At 48.9% G+C, this 19,987-nt stretch overlaps 1 protein-coding gene across 1 annotated transcript in view; it reads right to left on the minus strand.

The window, feature by feature from the left end:
* Window positions 1–13,850, minus strand: part of LOC137306427 (EH domain-containing protein 1) — a 32,461-nt gene extending 18,611 nt beyond the window's left edge. The window contains exons 1-2 of the mRNA XM_067975615.1: window positions 13,378–13,850; window positions 5,658–5,755 (exon numbers count right to left, since the gene is read on the minus strand). Of these exons, the coding sequence (XP_067831716.1) occupies window positions 5,658–5,755; window positions 13,378–13,781 (502 nt within the window). The 5' untranslated portion in view covers window positions 13,782–13,850. The remainder of the gene's footprint in view (window positions 1–5,657; window positions 5,756–13,377) is intronic.
* Window positions 13,851–19,987: the final 6,137 nt, after the last annotated feature.

Genomic DNA, 19,987 nt, shown 5'->3' on the forward strand with positions numbered 1-19,987 from the left:
GAAGGCGTGTGTGGGGACAGTCAATGAAAGGATCGCTCTTTGCTGTGATGGGCCCCACACCTCCGATCGAATACCCTGACACTCACTTTGCACTCAGGTGCACGTGAAAAATGGTCATTTAAGTGAAGTGGCGGAGGGCTCTGTGCAGGGCATTAGGGACAGGAGGAGGCCCTTCAGCCCCTTGAGCCTGTTCTGCCATTCAATTAGATCACGGCTGGTCTGAATCTTAACTCCATCTACCCGCCTTGGTTCCATAACCCTTAATACCCTTACCTAACAACAAAAAGTGCTTCCTGACATCACCGCTGAACAGCCTAGCTCTAATTTTAAGGTTATGCCCCCTTGCTCTGGACTCTCCCACCATCAACTCCTTCAATTATCTTAAACACCTCAATTAGATCACCCCTTTAATCTCCTATCTTTTGGGGATGGTTATGAAACACGTCACCCTTAACTCCTGCCCTCAACTTCTGCATCATTGGTATCCTTTCTAAAAGGGATACAGAAGGTTATTAAGGATTGACTACTTTAATCAAACTTCATGCAGACTGCTGCTCTCACTGGTTTCGTCTTCTCTCCCAAACAGGTCTATGACACCCCGCAGGACAAAACCTGCGGGACACCAATACCAAAGCAGCCAAATATTGCTGCAACAGGCCCTTCCTAAGCACTCCTTACTCTCTGCTTTAATCCAAGCTGGCTGAGGTTACACTGTAGCTGGGTGCAGGAGAAGCCACCTTTGCTCCCTCACCTTGTCCTATAGAAAGTTTTTTTTAAGCACAGACTGAGTCGTCAGCGAGACTATGCCCATTTTAATCTGATCTAGGAATCCTTGTTACAGAGGGGCCAGTTCGAGAGAGAATATGGAGTGAATCATTAACACTGTAAATTCTGCAGAGTGTATCAAACATCACTCCAGCAATGCCCAGTTAATCTGCTTTAGTGGGGTTGGTTGAGGGATAAATATTGGCCCCAGGACACCCAGGGGGAAACTCTCCTGCACTTCTTCCAACAGTGCCCTGGGAATTTGTACATCCACCTTAAACTGAGGCCTCTGTCCGCCTGTTTTAACGTCTCGTCTGACAGGCAGCACCTCGAGGAGGGAGAAAGGAATCTTTTAGAAAGTGGAGATACACAAGGGACAATTTTAATCTAACTCACCCATCGGGAAACTGACTGGATCGGGTGCAACACTGATTATCCACCCTGCCCGATTATACATTCCACTGGGGTTAACAGAGAGTGATACTGGACAGGGTGTAAAACCAGCATCCTGTTCCGTTTCAAACCAAGGTGGGGGTCAGGAACCTGATCTGCACTCGAGCCAGAGAGTCACATTTCCTGGTGCTGATGTAAAATTTATGCACACTCAGAATTTCCAGTTTGTTTTGGACCAAACAATGATTTTTTAAAAAAGAGACTGAACAATGGAAGTGCTGTGGGAAAGTGACGCCAGTTCTGATTGTGATTCTCAGTGACAGGCACTCCTGCCCTGCCATTACAAGCAGCTCCTTCACAGGGTCAGCAATGCCCCCCACCCCCTGCCAAGAACAGGGATATACAACCGCCACATGGATCCTCACCAGCTGAAGCCCCGTTAAAAAACTCTGGTTCCAGTTCCTACACTCGCAGTGTAAAGAGATCATTGTGCTCGAACCTGGTTTAATCACGGTGGTTTCGTTCCCGAGCCTAGCACTTCCTGCTGAGGCTGGGACTGTATCTTCATATCCAGCTGTACAGCTAAGCTCAAGTGTACGTTTACACTCTAGCACTTTTGCTTCAACAGTATGGTGCCATCATAAAAAAAGTCTCAAAATAAAAAAGGACTTTACTCCCTGGCAATGGGCCTCACAGTTTACTGAAATCCCAGTGCCTTTTGATTTTACTAAATACGGTGATGTGCCCCACCTACCTACATAGGGAATGATGGCACTGAATCATGAATCAGACATACCCTGGGTCTACTCGTGAACGGCAGAGCCCAGACACTGAACAAGTATATTAGACTTGTAGCCAGCCCTCTGGAAGATCAGTTAACTGCCACCTGATGAGGTTACACTTTGCTAGTCTAGTTCACCAAAATAATGGAAGTGCTTTGGGTCGCGAGAGACACGACAAGGCACAATGTCAATTCAAGAGAATCTTCCAATAAAATAAAAACCTGGATGTGGCGATTGAGAAGTTGTAAAACAACTTGCAACAGCTGGCTCATTTCTCCGATCACCAAAGCCATAAACCCCAGACTATTGGGCCGAATCTTCCGACACTCAAGAACAGATACAGACCCCGTGGGTGAGCACAGCTGAAGGGACCAGAACACACCGCTCCAGGCAAGCAGGGTCCGCAGTCAGCGATACCAAAGGGGACTTAAACTTTCCACTGACTCAGACCCTGCAAATGTGGAAATCCCCCATAAGTGTACTTGGTCTCATTCCAGCAGCACAGAGGACAGGGCAGAGCAGGTGGGGGCACCACCAAACACTACAGAAAGTCCCCCCACCCCCATGGGGCCTGCCATTCTTTCCAGGCAGAATACACCAAGCTCCTTGCTCTCCTCACCCGCAAAACACACAATTATACACACTTGACCCTGGTTCAATGGAACAGACTGGGGACAGAAAAGGTTCGATGGTCACTTTGAACTTCAAGAAATTGAGCAGGGGAACTCCACAATTTTAGGAAGTGGTGTTGGAAAGTCACATGCATTTCTCAATCATCAGAGGCTGCGCAGTAACGAGGTGCCACAGGAATAAAGCAATTCAATGCCTCTCCCCCCTCAGCCAACCCTTCACTGCAAAACCCCAAGGTTATAAGTTCAACCGATGCAGCTTCCTCAGTGTCCGCAACCAAAAGCCACAAAACCGGATCAACATCTGCAATCAGCTCCCTGGAAAGTGGTGAAAGACACTAGCGACTTCCTGTACGAACACGGCCAAGGGTCAGGGAATAGGCCTCTGCACACTGACAGCAGTCCCCAGCACTCCCTGCCGACAGTGACCCGACCCTCCTCGACCCCCGCGTCACCCCGACAGCGACCCGACCATCGCCCCCCCACCCCGTGTCACACTCCCCACCACTGATGGCCAAGGCACAACTGCTCTATTTGAATCAGAACAGCCAGAGAGAAAGTTAATTTAATGAGGAACACAGCGATCAGGCAAATGGCCAAGATCCAGTGTGACTATAGGGTATGGGCACAAACTGTAACACACACTAACACAGCCTAGCGCCCCAAAGTGGATGAATTGAGCTCTCATTAACGTGTGCAACATTTCCTTCTTGGATGTTCATTACCGGCTCAAGTCAAAGGGGGAAGATTTTCAGCTCAGCTGATGCACGTCACCAGAAAGGAGGACAAACACAGACTTTACCCTGCCACACCCGACTGGGAGAAGGCTCACACAAAGGGGAGGGGGAGGCCCCACTCCACTGCAGAAGAGCAAGGAGCCATGGGTGACGGAGAGGGCAGATGTCTAACGTTAAATGCAAGATCCTCAGACAAGGCAGTGGGGAGCGGCTCCCTTTTAATTACCACGTGTACTGTGAGGAGGACACAAGGTGTCTAGAAAAGGGATATAGACAGGTTAAGTGAGTGGGCAAGAAAGTGGCAGATGGAGTATAATGTGGGGAAATGTGAGGTTATACACTTAGGTAGGAAGAATAGAAAAACAGAATATTTTTTAAAATGGTGAGAAACTATTAAATGTTGGTGTTGAGAGAGATCTGGGTGTCCTCATACAAGAAACAAAGTTAACCTGCAGGTACAGCAAGCAATTAGGAAGGCAAATGGCATGTTGGCCTTTATTGCAAGGGGGTTGGAGTACAAGGGTAAGGAAGTCTTGCTACAATTGTACAGGGCTTTGGTGAGACCACACCTGGAGTACTGTGTACAGTTTTGGTCTCCTTATCTAAGGAAGGATATATTTGCCTTAGAGGCAGTGCAATGAAGGTTCACTAGATTAATTCCTGGGATGAGAGGGTTGTCCAATGAAGAGGGGTTGAGTAGAATGGGCCTATGCTGTCTGGAGTTTAGAAGAATGAGGTGATCTCACTGAAACATGCAAGATTGTGAGAGGGCTTGACAGGGTAGATACTGTGAGGTTGTTTCTCCTGGCTGGAGAGTCTAGAACTATGGGGCATAGTGTCAGGATAAGGGGTCGGCCACTTAAGACTGAGATGAGGAGCAATTTCTTCACTCAGGGTTTGAATCTTTGGAATTCTCTAACCTCGAGGGCTGTGGATGCTCAGTCGTTGAATATGTTCAAGGCTGAGATCGATAGATTTTGGACTCTAGTGGAATCAAGGGATATGGGTATCGGGCAGGAAAGTGGAGTTGAGGTCAAAGACCAGCCATGATCTTATTGAATGGTGGATCAGGCTAGAGGGCCGTATGGCCGACTCCTATTTATGTTCTTATACACAGCTTCGATCAAAGTTCTTCGGCAATTTCAGTCATGTGGTGCAACACAGTGGAGTCCTGCTGCATCTCAGTGAAACGGGGTGATTTCTTGTATTCGTAGCAGGGGAAGACACTGAACTAACGCCTAGAACTCCCTGTTAACCTAATCTCATGACGGCGTCTGTTCGTGCTGGAGTATGGACCCAAGGGTATCTCCCATGCCAGTCAATACAGTTGGGGTGCAGGGGACCTGTAGTTACAGTCTGGGATACAGGCGCTATACAAGTGCAAGTCTTTTGTATGCAGGAGACTGAGGGGGGTGGGGCGAGGGACTCACAGCACAGTTAGAACACTGTACCATTACTGCAACGCCATCACATCCCCACCCAGCCTCTGCACAGATCCAAATGGGGAACTAGCCCATTGCACCAGACAGCCCACAATCCACCACTGACTAGCAATCTTGGAGAGAGGGGACCACTATGGGGATAAAACGTCATGGGCGAGAATGCTTGAAGCTTGGGGGAGCTTCATCAAACTGTGCGAGATGCAGTCTGAATGTGTGCACTTGCCAACCAAAAGCAAAAGTGCAGATAGCTCTCATTTTCAGGGTCAGTGACACTCAACAGCATGTGTTCAGGGGAAACAATCAGATTCTCACCGCTGACTGGGAGCTACATTCAGCGGCACTGCACACACCCGAAAGTATTTACCCAAAACACCTCATCAGCGCCTAAGGGGCAAACAGCGACCGGGGTGAGGGATTTGCCAACAGTCAGCAGCAGGCATACCCTGGAGGAAGGCCTGTCAATCGGGAGATGACCCATGCCCGACTGCGCACGAGCTGCAATTCCATTGCGACAGATCCCACGCGGTCAGGAATCTTGGCGGAAGGGCTAGGGCAGCCGGGAGACCAAACGGAAATTTATCAGGTAACTGGCTCGAGAAAAGCTGATCCAGGCAAGTAATTCACGGTGGTGAAAAGGTGCAAATTCAAATGGGCACCGGCTTAAAACAAAAAAGGGATTCAGGAGAAAGGAGAAAAGGCAGGGAAACAGCAGGTGGACGCAAACGATCCCATGGCACTATTTCGAAGAGGAGGAGGAGAGTTTTCCCCGGTGTGCTGGCCAATATTTATCCCTCAACCAACAGCACAAACAGACTATCTGGTCACTGCCCTATATCCAGCTCTAACCTCTGCTGTATGAACGGGAGGAGAGAGTCAGACCCCAGGCACTGCCCCAAATCCAGCCCTTACCTCTGCTGATTCGCTGCTTCTCTCCAGATAAGATACCCGGGGTGTCAATGATGCTGATACTCTCCAGGACCGGGTTAGGCAGCTGTGCACAGTTAAACCTGAGCAGAAGGAAAAGGGGCAAAAAAAAGAGTCAGTACAACGAAAAGCTGAAAATCCTTTCCTCCTACACAGCTCCAATGAGTTAGTTAGTTAGCCCCACCACTATGATCTGTACGAGCCACTGGCTGGATTCGGGGATTGCACCATGTTAGAAAGTTTCTGTTTAGAATGCAGAACTCCATTTACTCTTTCAAAAACTCCCATTAAGACCTTTAACTATCGAGCAGTAGTGGTCAATGTGACCACGTTCTCTCCCCCGTTATATCCACCGATCAGTCATTGATTAACAAGCAGACCATCCAGTAACCATCCCAAGCTGTTCAGTACGACACCGGGCCCTGTTCAATTCATGCAGCATGCACCAGATCCATTCCGAGGAGCTGTAAAACAGCGGGACCACCATCATTCTCCGGCAGAGCTGAAAGGGCAGATGCACCAGCTCAGGCGTAACTTGGCGATCGGTCCACGGTCAGGACGATGGGAGAGGGTCTCAGACTGGTCAAAATTGTCTGAGACAGCAGAACAAAAAGGAGCTAGCATTCAAGAACGATCAGGATCCAAGTGACTATTTAGGGAAACTGTGCTCAAAGCATCACGGTTCCATTTCATTAAATGAACAGGAATTTGGGATCAATGCAAGTTTAGGAATACGCAGGACATCAACAGCACTGACCACCGGGTCCCAAACCAGTGTTTAAATGGTTAGAGCATTGGTTTTAAAGGGTGCAGACATACAGCAGGATAAAAACAAGGTCAAGACATGAACTTGCTGAGATATGGCAGTGAAGACTGAACGGTTTGGATTACTCCCTCACTCGAACTGCAAGAAGCCTTCGCTTCTACAGAGCGGAAATTCACATACATTTTCATCCAGGGCTCAAAACTCAAGCTATAGCAGGTATAGGCACTCCAAGACGCTGGTAAAACCATGGCCAAGAATCGAGGCGGGTCAGACAAACAATCTCCATTCAGCTTCCATATGCATTAACGTCCTGCAGCACTGGGACACACCGTCTATCCCACACAACGGAGCCTCCAATCCCAGGCAAACCTGCGGCAGAGGACTTGGGAGCAACATGGGCAGAGGCCCGAGAGGAGGTCCCGATAAAGCCACACTACACGATGCGCCATTCTGCATGGGACCCTTTAATCAACAACTTGTATTTATACAGAGCCTTTAACATCCCAGGGAGCTTCTCAGGTGTGTTATCAGACTCAATGTGACACCAAGCCACATAAGGAGTTATTAGGATAGGTAACCAAAAGCTTGGTCAGAGGTGGGTTTTAAAGAGCATCTTAAACCCCTCCATCTCTCCTTTTAAGGAGGAAATTCTAGAGCTTAGGGCCTAGGCAGCTGAAAGCATGGCCAATGGTGGGGCGATTAAAAATCAAGGATGCGCAAGAGGCCAGAATTGGAGGAGCGCAGAGATCTGAGATTATAGGGCTGGAGGAGGTTACTAGATAGGGAGGGGCAAGGCCATGGAGAGATTTGAAGATGAGGATGGAGAATTTTAAAATCAAGGTGTTGCCGGACCAGGAGCCAATATAGATTCACAAATAGGGCTGTGCCAAGACTATGTGTTAGTGAGAATTTAAATTCTTAAGACAGGCAAATCAAGAGTGCACTATAAACAGTCACAGCCCCAGTGGTGGGATGGGGGGCAGAACTCAGCCACGTTTCCAATCCACGCGGAACGGTTACAATCATTTAATGCTGCCAAATAATAATAAAAAAATCTGCATTCCTCGCAAGATTAGCTCAAAATGGAAAGTATTTCAAGCAAGTGGCCCTCTGCCCATTTAGTGCAGTAATGGGAAATCTACACCAGTCGGCAGCTTTCCTGGTAATCAGCTGCAGATCTCGATAACAATTCTGTCTCCTCAGCAAGTTCAATCCTGCAACTCAGAGCGACAGTCTCAGAACCAACACCAAATCACAGCAGTGATTAGCATGAGTCAAGCTGCTGAAGCAAGGGACAACATGGCAGTGCAAGAACCTGGGTGAGAGGCCAAGGCCCAAAGTGCAGGGCATTAAACCACGGTGAAGATCAGAGGTTAGAGGATGGCAAGCTTGGGTCCGCAGAGCTTGGCACAATAGGGCTGAGGGAGACACACAACCTGCGCGCACACTGCCATCTACCACAAGGCACACTGTTTCCAACTAGTACACAGGCACTGTTCAGGTTTGAAGAAGCAGGCTGACACATACAGGACACAGTCTTGAATAGATACTTGACAAAAAGATTGCGCATTTCTCAAATTCTGGGGCTGGTCTGTGCTTTGAGAATAATGTAATTAAAAGCAAATTAAATCACCACCCCAAACCATCTGTGGGGAACTTAGAACAGGAGTAGCCAGTTCCGCCATTCAATTAGATCATGGCTGATCTGTATCTTATCGCCATCTATCCGCCTTGGCTCTGTAACCCTTAATACCCTTGCCTAACAAAAATCTATCAATCTCAATTTTGAAATTTTCAATTGACCCCCAGCATCAACAGTTTCTTGGGGAGAGTGTTCCAGATTTTGGGGGAAGTGTGTTCCAGATTTCCACCCCACTTGTGTGAAGAAGTGCTTCCTGACATCACCCCTGAACAGCCTGGCTCTACTTTTAAGGTTACACCCCCTTGTTCTGGACTCCCCCCACCAGAGGAAATAGTTTCTCTATCAATCCTATCAACTCCTTTAATCATCTAAAGCAATGTTGATCAAATCAGCCCTTAATCTTCTCTACTCAAGCGAATACAAGTCTAGTCTATGCAATCTCGCCCCATAATTTAACCCTTTTAGTGAAACATCCTTTACTGACAGGATTTCCCAACGCTCCCCCCAACCCCCCCCCCCCCCAAACTGAGCAGCACACCACTCCTCTCCCTTCCCCACCCACTGGAAACTAAATACACTACCTCACTGTACAGTACAACCAGAAACTCCGTCCCATTAATGGTTCCCCCCCCAAATACAGTTCCCTGGGCACCAACACCCTCCAGCGTCTCCCTCAAATCTGTGAGCATCGCTGGCCTATCCGACTGACAAGATCAGCCAACGTCGGGACATACGGAGCCCTTCTCACCTGACAGCGCTTCCATCCCATCCCATGGTCTTATTCCGAAGCACAGGCTCTATTAACCTTCGCCGCTGCCCCCCCACCTCCTCAACCCCCCAGGAAAAACCCATCACGCTGAAAGAGGCAGACGGAGAGCAGCAAAAACCCACAACGTTCACCAACCAAAAGAGGAACCCAAGAGAATGCAGTAGTCCACTGGTTTATCTCACTGAATTCCTGCCATGCCACAGAATCTTTTTGAAAGTTCCGTCAGGGGAAACTCCCTGGGAATTACTTTAAATAAGGTCCAATGTCAATGACCCTTGCATTAACTTCAGGGGGAAATCACTCGATGCCACCTCTGCTTTGAGCTCTGTTCCTCGCTAATGTCCACCCCTTTCTTGGGGGTCCAAAATCTCAACAACCCTGGGGTACAGGTTGAAAAACCAGGAAGCTTGGGATTCAAAAGGCCTGTGGACAGTAAAAGGCCGTGGGAACCAATGGCTCAGACTAGAAGGCAGTGCAATAAGTCTCGATTTCAACAGTGAGGACAAAAATATATGCAGGACAGGGTATTCGGAGTGGAGGAGTTTTGACCATAGCGTTACTGATAAAATAGGCAATCTGTAATGTGTCCAGGAGAGAGGGGGGGGGATAGAAGAGCCTCTGTAGATACAGGATCAGAATTCCTGAGCAATAGAGGGAATCAGGAGCTGAGCAGACAGCAGACTCCAGACAGCAAAAAGGAATCTGTGTGGCACTATATGCTCCGACACTGGCAATAAACAAGTTTCTCTTTCAGTTTAAGCCCCAGCCTGTTACACCTGCCTACTAAAACCAGTAAGCAATTAGACAGCATGGAATTAGTTATGCCAAACACAAAACTGGGTAACAAACAGAGCAAAAGGCAAAGACATCAGACTGGTTAATGTACAGAGCAAGATGCAAACACATCAAACTGGGTAAGGTACAGAGCAATGGGCAAACAATTCAGATGTGGAGCCTTTGTCAGATTAACTCAGCTTTTCTCCCTGCAGATAGACTATTGCTCTAGTGTTTCCTGTTTTTTGTTCCCAGCATGTGTTTTGTCTGAAAAGACCCATCAACCAGCAACTAAAAGTGCACAGTCCCACTTCAAAACATTTTCGCTAAGCCCCCAACGTTATCACAGACTCCAAACTGAGGCTGTTTTTCATTTAGTATCTGAACAGCACTGCATCAAGACCAGGGGAAGTGGCTTGTCAAAGCAATGAGAGCAGAATCCTGACCAGCCTAGCAATCAGAGGGCCGACAGGATTCTGCTGTCATAGTTTACATTACACATCCTCCTTCACAGCTCGCCTCTATTCAAGAAACACATCTCCATCCCCTGCTGATTAATCATCCACATATAGTAGTGGCACCCGGCAGATCCCTGTATTTAAAGTGGCCTGTAAGTAAATTGTGACTTACTCCGGAGCTACGCACCAGCTCTGCTTACTGACACTCAAAGGCTTACAGTGCTTGTCTAAGTGGTACTCACTGCTCACGTAACTGTGGCAATCTATACATCAAACCTCAGACCAGCACCTTCCAATTGTAGTCCACCATTCCATCTCCCTCTGGGGCTCCAATTAAGGCTCTGGTCATGGGATGGTTAGAGGCGGGGCAGCTATCCCAGCATCGCTACCGGGAGTGAAGGGGCAGCTATCCCAGCATCCAGAAATAGAACCAGCTTTTAACTGCGAAGTGCCCTGCCCTCACTTAGCAACAGCTGCACCATTGAAAGCCCAGAGCTCCCAGTGTGGGGGAATCCCAGGTGGATCCACACCCCAGTACTGCAGGACATTGGAGCCGAGTGGCCGGGGTGATATGCATAAACAGCAGCAATTATGTGCTTGTAACACAGGTGGGTTCACAAACAGTGGGGCCAATCTTCATCCAACCCACCCACTGGGAAACGGAGAATCGGGTGCAACGCTGGTTTTACACCCCGTCCGATTTTACCCGCCATTGAAGTCAGTATGGAGCGTCCCATCCGATCCCATGGGTCACCCACCCAGTGAGGGAGGTTAAAGTTACTCTCAGGAAGGCTGAACCCATCCCCATGACTGTGTACCCAGGGCAAACATTCCCACACTAACCCTTCTTTACCTCTAGTGCACTTCCAGTTCATCTTTTCACTACCTGTACATCCTACTGGAAATCAAACTGCTGGACTGGTGCCAGCACTGAGCAGTTGCAAGGTTGGAGCAGAGACTTCAGAATCCAGACCCCACACCTTCACATCAGCATTCCAGTAAAGGAGGATACAGGAGCCACAGAGCACAGGGTTAAATGCAGACTCCTGTGAAGCCCACAGACAGACAAGCAGGAGCCACTTACACCGTAGACCTCCACCCACAGCCAAATCTGGGCTGGATTCACAGCAGAAGGAATGCATGTGAAAGATCATTACTCACCCAGGCACTACACACAATACATGGGCAGGCACCTCTGGAGCTTGGGGGGGGGGGGGGGGGGGGGGGGGTAGAGGAGGGGGCTCGTTTACACACAGTACACCGAATAAGACGGTACAGCAACCCATCTCGGCTCCTCCACCCAATCAAACCCTCCCCTCCTGCCCAGAATCCAGGGCACGCGTCGATCATGAAGAATCTCTGACAGCAGCCCTAAATTCCCCACTTTGACCCCGTGCCCCCTTGTATTAGTCACAGCACAGCTTGAAGTAGCACACATCCACTATCAGCCCTCCTTCTCCAGGCCCCCCCCCCAGCCAGTACCCCAGTCCTTCCTGGCATCAACACTTAGGATGAACTCTTGACCCAATAACTTCACTGCCTTTGGGTGACTCAGAGGCCACAAGATAATTCTGCTTTGCTCCTGGTTCTATTCCTTCGTGCTCCACTTTCCTCCATTATGAAAAAAAAATCAAACTATTGAGCACAATATAAATGCAAGTATTCAGTTAACTCCCTTCTTTCTACAATCTTTAATTCATTTCCTTTCATTGGTAGCCCTATCATCAGTTAAATAGCAGCTCACATTAAGGCATGTTCAATACAATAGTCTCCACTATTGGGGAACTACTATCACTTGCTCGAGGAGTCCCAATCCATCTAAGATCACAGCCACGTCCCCAGCCCGGGGACGCAGACATTTTAAACCCTTAAATCAGAGCACAGGGTCAGAGAAAATACCGGCGGAGAAGGGCAATGAGCCTAGTCCCAATCCGACAGGTCAAACAAAGAGGCAATGGGAAATGTCAGAGCGGAGTGACCAGAGGGTGGTACTAACCCCACAGCTGCAGTCCTTGGCACTGGTCAGGGAGCACACCCATTCCTTCAGGGACCAGGGAGTTACAGCATCCCCTAACAGAGGGGAAAAATGAGAGAGTGTCCCTCTAGGCAGCCGGAGCACACTTTTATAGTAACATTCAGAATTTATAATCAAAATACCATTTTAAATCAGTAAACACAAGACCTTTGCCCCATTAAAAGGGACTTTAACTATGATTTATCTTACATGATCACATCCCTTTTATAAAAGAACACCGAAGGCATTCAGCTTTCTGAAGGGTTTCTTGGGGTCGACGACCAGCGTGTTGCTTTCGAAGATCTTACTCCTCCCTATCCCTCCATTAAAAGGGAGCCCCCACCAGTACACACCCCTACCCCCTCCATTAAAAAGGACCCACACCGGTGCTCCCCCTTACCCCCTGCATTAAAAGGGACCACCACCTGGGACCCCCCCCCTTCCATTGAAAGGGACCTACACCCAGGACACCCCCCCACTCCTTTAAAAAGGGACCTACACCCAGGACACCCCCCCCCCCCCCCACTCCTTTAAAAAGGGACCTACACCCAGGACACCCCCCCCCCCACTCCTTTAAAAAGGGACCATCACCCAGGAACCCCCTCCCCTCCATTGAAAGGGACCACCACCCAGGACCCCCCCCCCTCCATTAAAGGGACCGCCTTTCCATTGAAAGGGACCGATACCCAGGAATTCCCCCCCCTTCCATTGAAAGGGACCGACACCCAGGAATGCCCCCCCTTCCACTGAAAGGGACCGACACCCAGGAATTTCCCCCCCCTTCCAGTGAAAGGGACCTACACCCAGGACACCCCCCCCACTCCTTTAAAAAGGGACCACCATCACCTAGGAACCCCCTCCCCTCCATTGAAAGGGACCGCCACCCAGGAACCCCCTCCCCTTCATTGAAAGGGACCGCCACCCAGGAACCCCCTCCCCTTCATTGAAAGGGACCGTCACCCAGGAGCCCCCTCCCCTTCATTGAAAGGGACCGTCACCCAGGAGCCCCCTCCTCTTCCATTAAAAAGGGACCGCCACCCAGGACCCCCCCCCCCTCCATTAAAGGGACCGCCACCCAGGACCCCCCCCCCCCCTCCATTAAAGGGACCGCCTTTCCATTGAAAGGGACCGATACTCAGGAATTCCCCCCCCTTCCACTGAAAGGGACCGGCACCCAGGACCCCCTCCCCTTCCATTAAAAAGGACTGTCACCCGGGACCCACACTTCCATTAAAGGGACCCCACTACTTTCCATTAAAGGGACCCCACCCCACTACTTTACCTGTTGAGGAAGGCGTTGCCGAAGGCGTTCAGCTTTCGGAAGGGCTTCTTGGGGTCGACGACCAGCGCGTTGCCGGGCACCACACCGTCCTGCTCGCCGTGCATGACGGCGATGAAGGAGTCGGTGGTGGGCTCGGGCCCGATGCGCATGCCGGGGAAGTCCTGCTCGATGAGGTGGCGGATGAAGGTGGTCTTGCCGGTCGAGTACTGGCCGACCAGCAGCACCATGGGCTTGTTGTCGAAGTCGGCCTCCTCCAGGGCGGGCGAGTGGAAGTCATGGAAGCGGTAGCTCTCCTCCAGCGGCAGCAGCTTCTGCGCGTACAGCCGCTTCAGGCCCTCGCTGACGGTCTGGAAGAGCTCGGGCTCCTTCTTGCGCCGCGCGTCCTTCCCCATCCAGCTGAACATGGCGCCGGGCTTCGCTTCCAACCCTCACCTCCCGCTCCAACCGCCACCGCCGCACTGCGCCTGCGCGCCGTTCCCCCCCGCCCAGCCTTAAATGGCCCAGCCCGGTGGGCGGGGCCTCCGCTAAGCACGCGGGTGGGTGGGCGGGGCCTCCGCCGTGGTGGGTGGGCGGGGCCACCGCCGCGCTCGCGGGTGGGTGGGCGGGGCCTCCGCCGCGCTCGCGGAACTCCGACGCCCCGCCCACCACCACGTGGCCGCTCCCTCCTCCCCCCCCCCCCACCGCCCTTTGTGACATCATCGCCTCTGCTTCCATTCAGCCCCACCCCACCCCCAACCAGGCTCAATTCAGCTATTGGAATTTATCAGGTTAGGATAAATCTATACTGAGTAATACCGACCCCGAACGTTCACGCCCTGCGCCGCCTGGCCGCGGCGCGTACCGTCGGCGGGACGCGCTGCGGCAGCTGGCCGAGGCCTTCCTCGACGGCGCTTCCCAGACCCGCGACCTCCACCGCCTAGGTGGACAAGGGCAGCAGGCGCATGGGGACAGCACCACCTGCACGTTCCCCTCCGAGTCACACACCATCCCGACTTGGAAAAATATCGGCCGTTCCTTCATCGTCGCTGGGTCAAAATCCTGGAACTCCCTTCCTAACAGCACTGTGGGAGAACCTTCACCACACGGACTGCAGCAGTTCAAGAAGGCGGCTCACCACCACCTTCTCAAGGGCGATTAGGGATGGGCAATAAATGCCGGCCTCGCCAGTGACGCCCACATCCCATGAATGAATATAATAAAAAATTACTGTAATATCTCATCATTTATAATAAGAAATAGGAACAGGAGTAGGCCATTCGGCCCCTTGAGCCTGCTCCGCCATTAAATCTGATCATGGCTGATCTTTGACCTCAACTCCACTTTCCCGCCCGATCCCCATATCCCTTGATTCCCCTAGAGTCTAAAAATCTATCCATCTCAGCCTTGAATATACTCAATGACTCAGCATCCACAGCCCTCTGGGGTAGAGAATTCCAAAGACTCGCAACCCTCCGAGTGAAGAAATTCCTCTTTATCTCAGTCTTGAATGGCCGACCCCTTATCCTGTGACTGTGACCTCTGGTTCCAGCCTCTCAGCATCTACCCTGTCAAGCCCTTTCATAGGGTGTGGTTACATATGTATAATATATCATAGTTACAATTTATCATAAATATTGATGATATGCAATGATTTGATATGTATCAGTTTATAATGTATAATTTATAATGTATAATAATTTATCGTACATTTTAATATGTATAAATTTCATAGTATCATAGTATACTGTGTCAGCCTTGGCTCAGTGGGTAGCATTCTCACCTCTGAGTCAGAAGGTCGTGGGTTCGAGCCCCACTCCAGAGACTTGAGCATAAAATCTAAGCCAGCGCTCCAGTGCAGTACTGGGGGAGTGCTACACTGTCCGAGGTGCCGTCTTTTGGATGAGATATTAAACTGGGGCCCCGTCTGCCCCTTTCAGGTGGATGTAAAAGATCCCACGGCCACTATTGGAAGAAGAGCAGGGGGAGTTCTCCCCGGTGTCCTGGGGCCAATATTTATCCCTCAACCAGCATCACTAAAACAAATGAACTGGCCATTCGGCCCATCGTGCCTCTGCCGGCTCTTTGAAAGAGCAATCCAATCAGTCCCACTCCCTGCTCTTTCCCCATTGCCCTGCAAATTTTTTCCCTTCAATTCAATTTGATATATAATTGTTTATAATGTATAATTTATAATAATGTGTAAGTATCTTAAATTATAATAATTAATAATTCTTTATAATGTCGAATTTATAATAAGTAATCTAGTGTTGTGCAATGAGAAAGGGTTAATTAATAATCTTGTTGTAAAGGAGCCCTTAGGGAAGAGTGACCATAATATGATAGAATCTTTCATTAAGTTTGAAAGTGATGTAGTTCAATCCGAAACTAGGGTCTTAAATCTAAACAAAGGAAGCTACGAAGGTATGAGTTGCAAGTTGGCTGTGGTTGATTGGGAAACTACATTAAAAGGTGTGATGGTAGACAGGCAATGGCTAGCATTTAAAGAATTAATACATAATTTGCAACAAATATATATTCCTTTTAAGGCACAAAAACCCAACAGGAAAAGTGGTCCAACCATGGCTAACAAGAGAAATTAAAGATAGCATTAAATCAAAGGTAGAGGCAGATAAAGTCGCCAGAAAAAGCAGTAAGCCTGAGGATTGGGAGCATTTTAGAATTCAGCACAGGAGGACCAAGAAATTGGTAAAGAGGGAAAATAGAATATGAGAGTAAACTAGCGAGAAACATAAAAACGGACTGTAAAAGCTTCTCTAGGTATGTAAAAAGGAAAAGACTGGTGAAGGCAAATGTGGGTCCCTTACAGACAGAGACGGGAGAATTTATAATGGGGAATAAGGAAATGGCAGAGAAATTAAAGAAATACTTTGTGTCTGTCTTCACAGAAGAAGAGACAAAAATCCTCCCAGAAATACTAAAGAACCAAGGGTCTGGCGAGAATGAGGAACTGAAAGAAATTAGTATTAGTAAAAAAAATAGTACTAGAGAAATTAATGGGACTGAAAGTCGATGAATCCCAAGGACCTGATGATCGACATCCCAGGGTTTTGAAAGAGGTGACTATAGAGATAGTGGATGCATTGGTGATCATCTTCCAAAATTCTATAGATTCTGGAACGGTTCCTGCAGACTGGAGAGTGGCAAATGTAACCCCACTATTTAAGAATGGAGGCAGAGAGAAAACAGGGAACTATAGACCTGGTAGCCTGACATCAGTAGTGGGGAAAATGCTAGAATCTATTATAAAGGATGTGATAACAGGACACTTAGAAAATAATAATAGGATTTGGCAGAGTCAACACGGATGTATGAAAGGGAAATCATGTTTGACAAACCTATTGGAGTTCTTTGAGGATGTAACTAGTAGAATAGATAAGGGGGAACCAGTGGATGTGGTGTATTTGGATTTTCAGAAGGCTTTCGATAAGGAGGTTGGTGAACAAAGTTAGAGCACATGGAATTGGGGGTAATATACTGGCATGGGTTGAGAATTGGTTAACAGACAGAAAACAGAGAGTAGGAATAAACGGGTCTTTTTCAGGTTGGCAGATTGTGACTAGTGGGGTACCGTAGGGATTGGTGCTTGGGCCCCAGCTCGTCACAATCTATATCAATGATTTGGATGAGGGGACCAAATGTAATATTTCCAAGTTTGCTGATGACACAAAACTAGGTGGGAATGTGAATTGTGAGGAGGATACAAAGAGGCTTCAAGGAGATGTAGACAGGCTGAGTGAGTGGGCAAGAACATGTTAGATGGAATATAATGTAGAAAAATGTGAAGTTATCCACTTTGGTAGGAAAAACAGAAATGCAGAGTGTTTTTTTAAATGGTGAGAGATTGGGAAATGTTGATGTTCAAAGGGACCTGGGTGTCCTTGTACATAAGTCACTGAAAGCTAACATGCAGGTGCAGCAAACAGTTAGGAAGGCAAATGGAATGTTGGCCTTTATTACAAGAGGATTTGAGTACAGGAGTAAAAATGTCTTACTGTAATTATATAGGGCCTTGGTGAGACTGCGCCTGGAGTATTGTGTACAATTTTGGTCTCCTTACCTAAGAAAGGATATACTTGCCATAGAGGGAGTGCAGCGAAGGTTCACCAGACTGATTCCTGGGATGGCGGGATTGTCTCTCTGTCTCTCTCTTGTGTGTGTCTCTCTCTCTATATCCCCCTCTCTCTCTTTCTCTGTGCCTGTGTGTGTGTGTGTGTCTCTGTCTCTGTCTGTATCTCTCTCTCTGTCTCTCTCTCTGTGTGTCTCTCTCTCTGTCTATCTCTCTCTCTCTCTGTCTCTCTCTCTCTCGCTCTGTCTCTCTCTCTCTGTGCCTGTGTGTGTGTGTGTCTCTGTCTCTGCCTCTCTCTCTCTCTGTCTCTGTGTCTCTCTCTCTGTCTGTCTCTCTCTCTCTCCCTGTCTCTTTCTCTCTTTCTCTTTGTCTCTCTCTCTCTCTGTGTCTCTCCCTCTCTGTGGAGGCTCAGTCATTGAGTACATTCAAAACAGAGATCGATAGATTTCTAGATATTAAAGGGATCAAGGGATATGGGGATCGGGCGGGAAAGTGGAGTTGAGGTCGAAGATCAGCCAATGATCTTGTTGAACGGCGGAACAGGCTCAAGGGGCCGAATGGCCTACTCTTGCTCGTATTCTCATGTTCTCATGTTATGATTTGATGTATAATTATTTACAATGTATAGTTTATAATGTGTAATAATTTATAATAAATTATGATGTCTAGCAATTTATGTCTGAAAGTTTATAATCTATATTTATAATAACGTGTAATGAGAAAATACCTGTATTTATGCAGCATTTTTCATTCCCTCAGGACTTTTACAGCCAATGAAGTATTTTTTGAAGTGTAGTCACTGTTGTAATGTAGAAAACACCAATTTGCGCACAGCAAGATCCCACAAACAGCAATGTGATAATAAGCAGATCATCTGTTTTTTAGGTGTTGGTTGAGGGATAAATATCGGCCCCAGGACACCGGGGGGAACTCCCCCCTGCTCTTCTTCCAATAGTGGCCGTGGGATCTTTTACGCCCACCTGAGAGGGGCAGACGGGGGGGCCTCGGTTTAACGTCTCGTCCGAAAGACGGCACCTCCGACAGTGCGGCACTCCCTCAGTGCTGGCACCGGGGAGCGTCGGCCTGGATTACGTGCTCCAATCTCTGGAGTGGGGGCTCGAACCCACGACCTTCTGACTCAGAGGCGAGAGAGAGGGACCCACTGAGATGTGCGCCTCTCCTAACCTATGATCTGTAGCAAGCCCATCGCGTAACCCCGCGGGGCCAGTCTGCCTGTGACTTTTGATGCTGTAATTTCTCCCGAATCACAAACCCTATTTGGTTCCATTGGTGCAGAAGTGGGGACGAGGGCACCACCTCCTGGCGGCCCAGGGAGACTGCAGCCAAGGAAAACCTGCCTGCATCACCACCTGCTGTCACACCTCGGTAGTGCAGCCACCCTCTCAGAGCTGCGAGAAAGCAATTTGCATTTATATGGCGCCTTTCCCCACCTCAGGGCGCCCCCTCCCCCCCCCCCGCAAGGTGCTTTTCAGCCAATGAAGTGCCGTGGTCACCGTTGTCAAGTAGCAAAGGCAGCAGCCAATTTGGGCACAGCAAGATCCCACAAACAGCAATGAGACAATGACCAGGTAATCTGTATTTATTTTAGTGATGTTGATTGAGGGAACTCCCCCTGCTGAGGGGGTCGGGAGAGTGAGTGAGTGACAGGGAGTTACAACACCGTCCATTCACCCCCTGGGTCCTGTGCGGTCCTGAGACCAAATCAATTTTGCGCCAAAAGGAACGATCTGGGAGTGGCTGCATGTGACAGTCAGCCACTTCTGCCAGGCTTGTTCTGCGGCTGGAAAACTGAGAGGAAAAGAGACCCACCAAGTCTCTCTCTCTCTCTTTCTCTCCCTGATAATCCCCGGTGAGGTTGCGATTCACCCCTCGGTCGAATAGCGGGTTGCGCCTGTCACTCCGGGCAGTGCGTTCACCATCTGAGGCACCGGGGTGCTATTTGCAATGGATTTATCTCCAGTTACACCTCGCTCCAGCCTATCAATCAAAATTAACCGGGGTTAGAGGAGCAGAGGGATCTGGGGGTACAGATCATTAAAAGTAGTGACGCAGATTAATAAGGCCACAAAAAAAGGCAAACCAAGCACTGGGGTTTATTTCTAGAATAGAATTGAAAAGCAGAGAAGTTTTGTTAAACTTATATAGATTAGACCACACTTGTGAACAGTTCTGGTCTCCATATTATAGAAAGGATACAGGGGCACTGGAGAAGGTGCAGAAAAGATTCACAAGGATGATACCAGAACTGAGAGGTCATAACTATCAGGAAAGGCTGAACAGACTGGGGCTCTTTTCTGTAGAAAAGAGAAGGCTGAGGGGTGACCTGATCGAGGTCTTTAAGATTATGAAGGGGTTTCGATAGGGTAGACGTAGAGAAGATGTTTCCACTTGTGGGGGAGACCAGAACTAGGGGGCAATAAATATAAGATAGTCACTAATAAATCCAATAGGGAATTCAGGAGAAACTTCTTTACCCAGAGATTGGTGAGAATGTGGAACTCACTCCCACAAGGAGTAGTTGAG

This window comes from Heptranchias perlo, chromosome 43 (genome assembly GCF_035084215.1).
Source record: "Heptranchias perlo isolate sHepPer1 chromosome 43, sHepPer1.hap1, whole genome shotgun sequence".
NCBI classification, from domain to species: Eukaryota; Metazoa; Chordata; class Chondrichthyes; order Hexanchiformes; family Hexanchidae; genus Heptranchias; species Heptranchias perlo.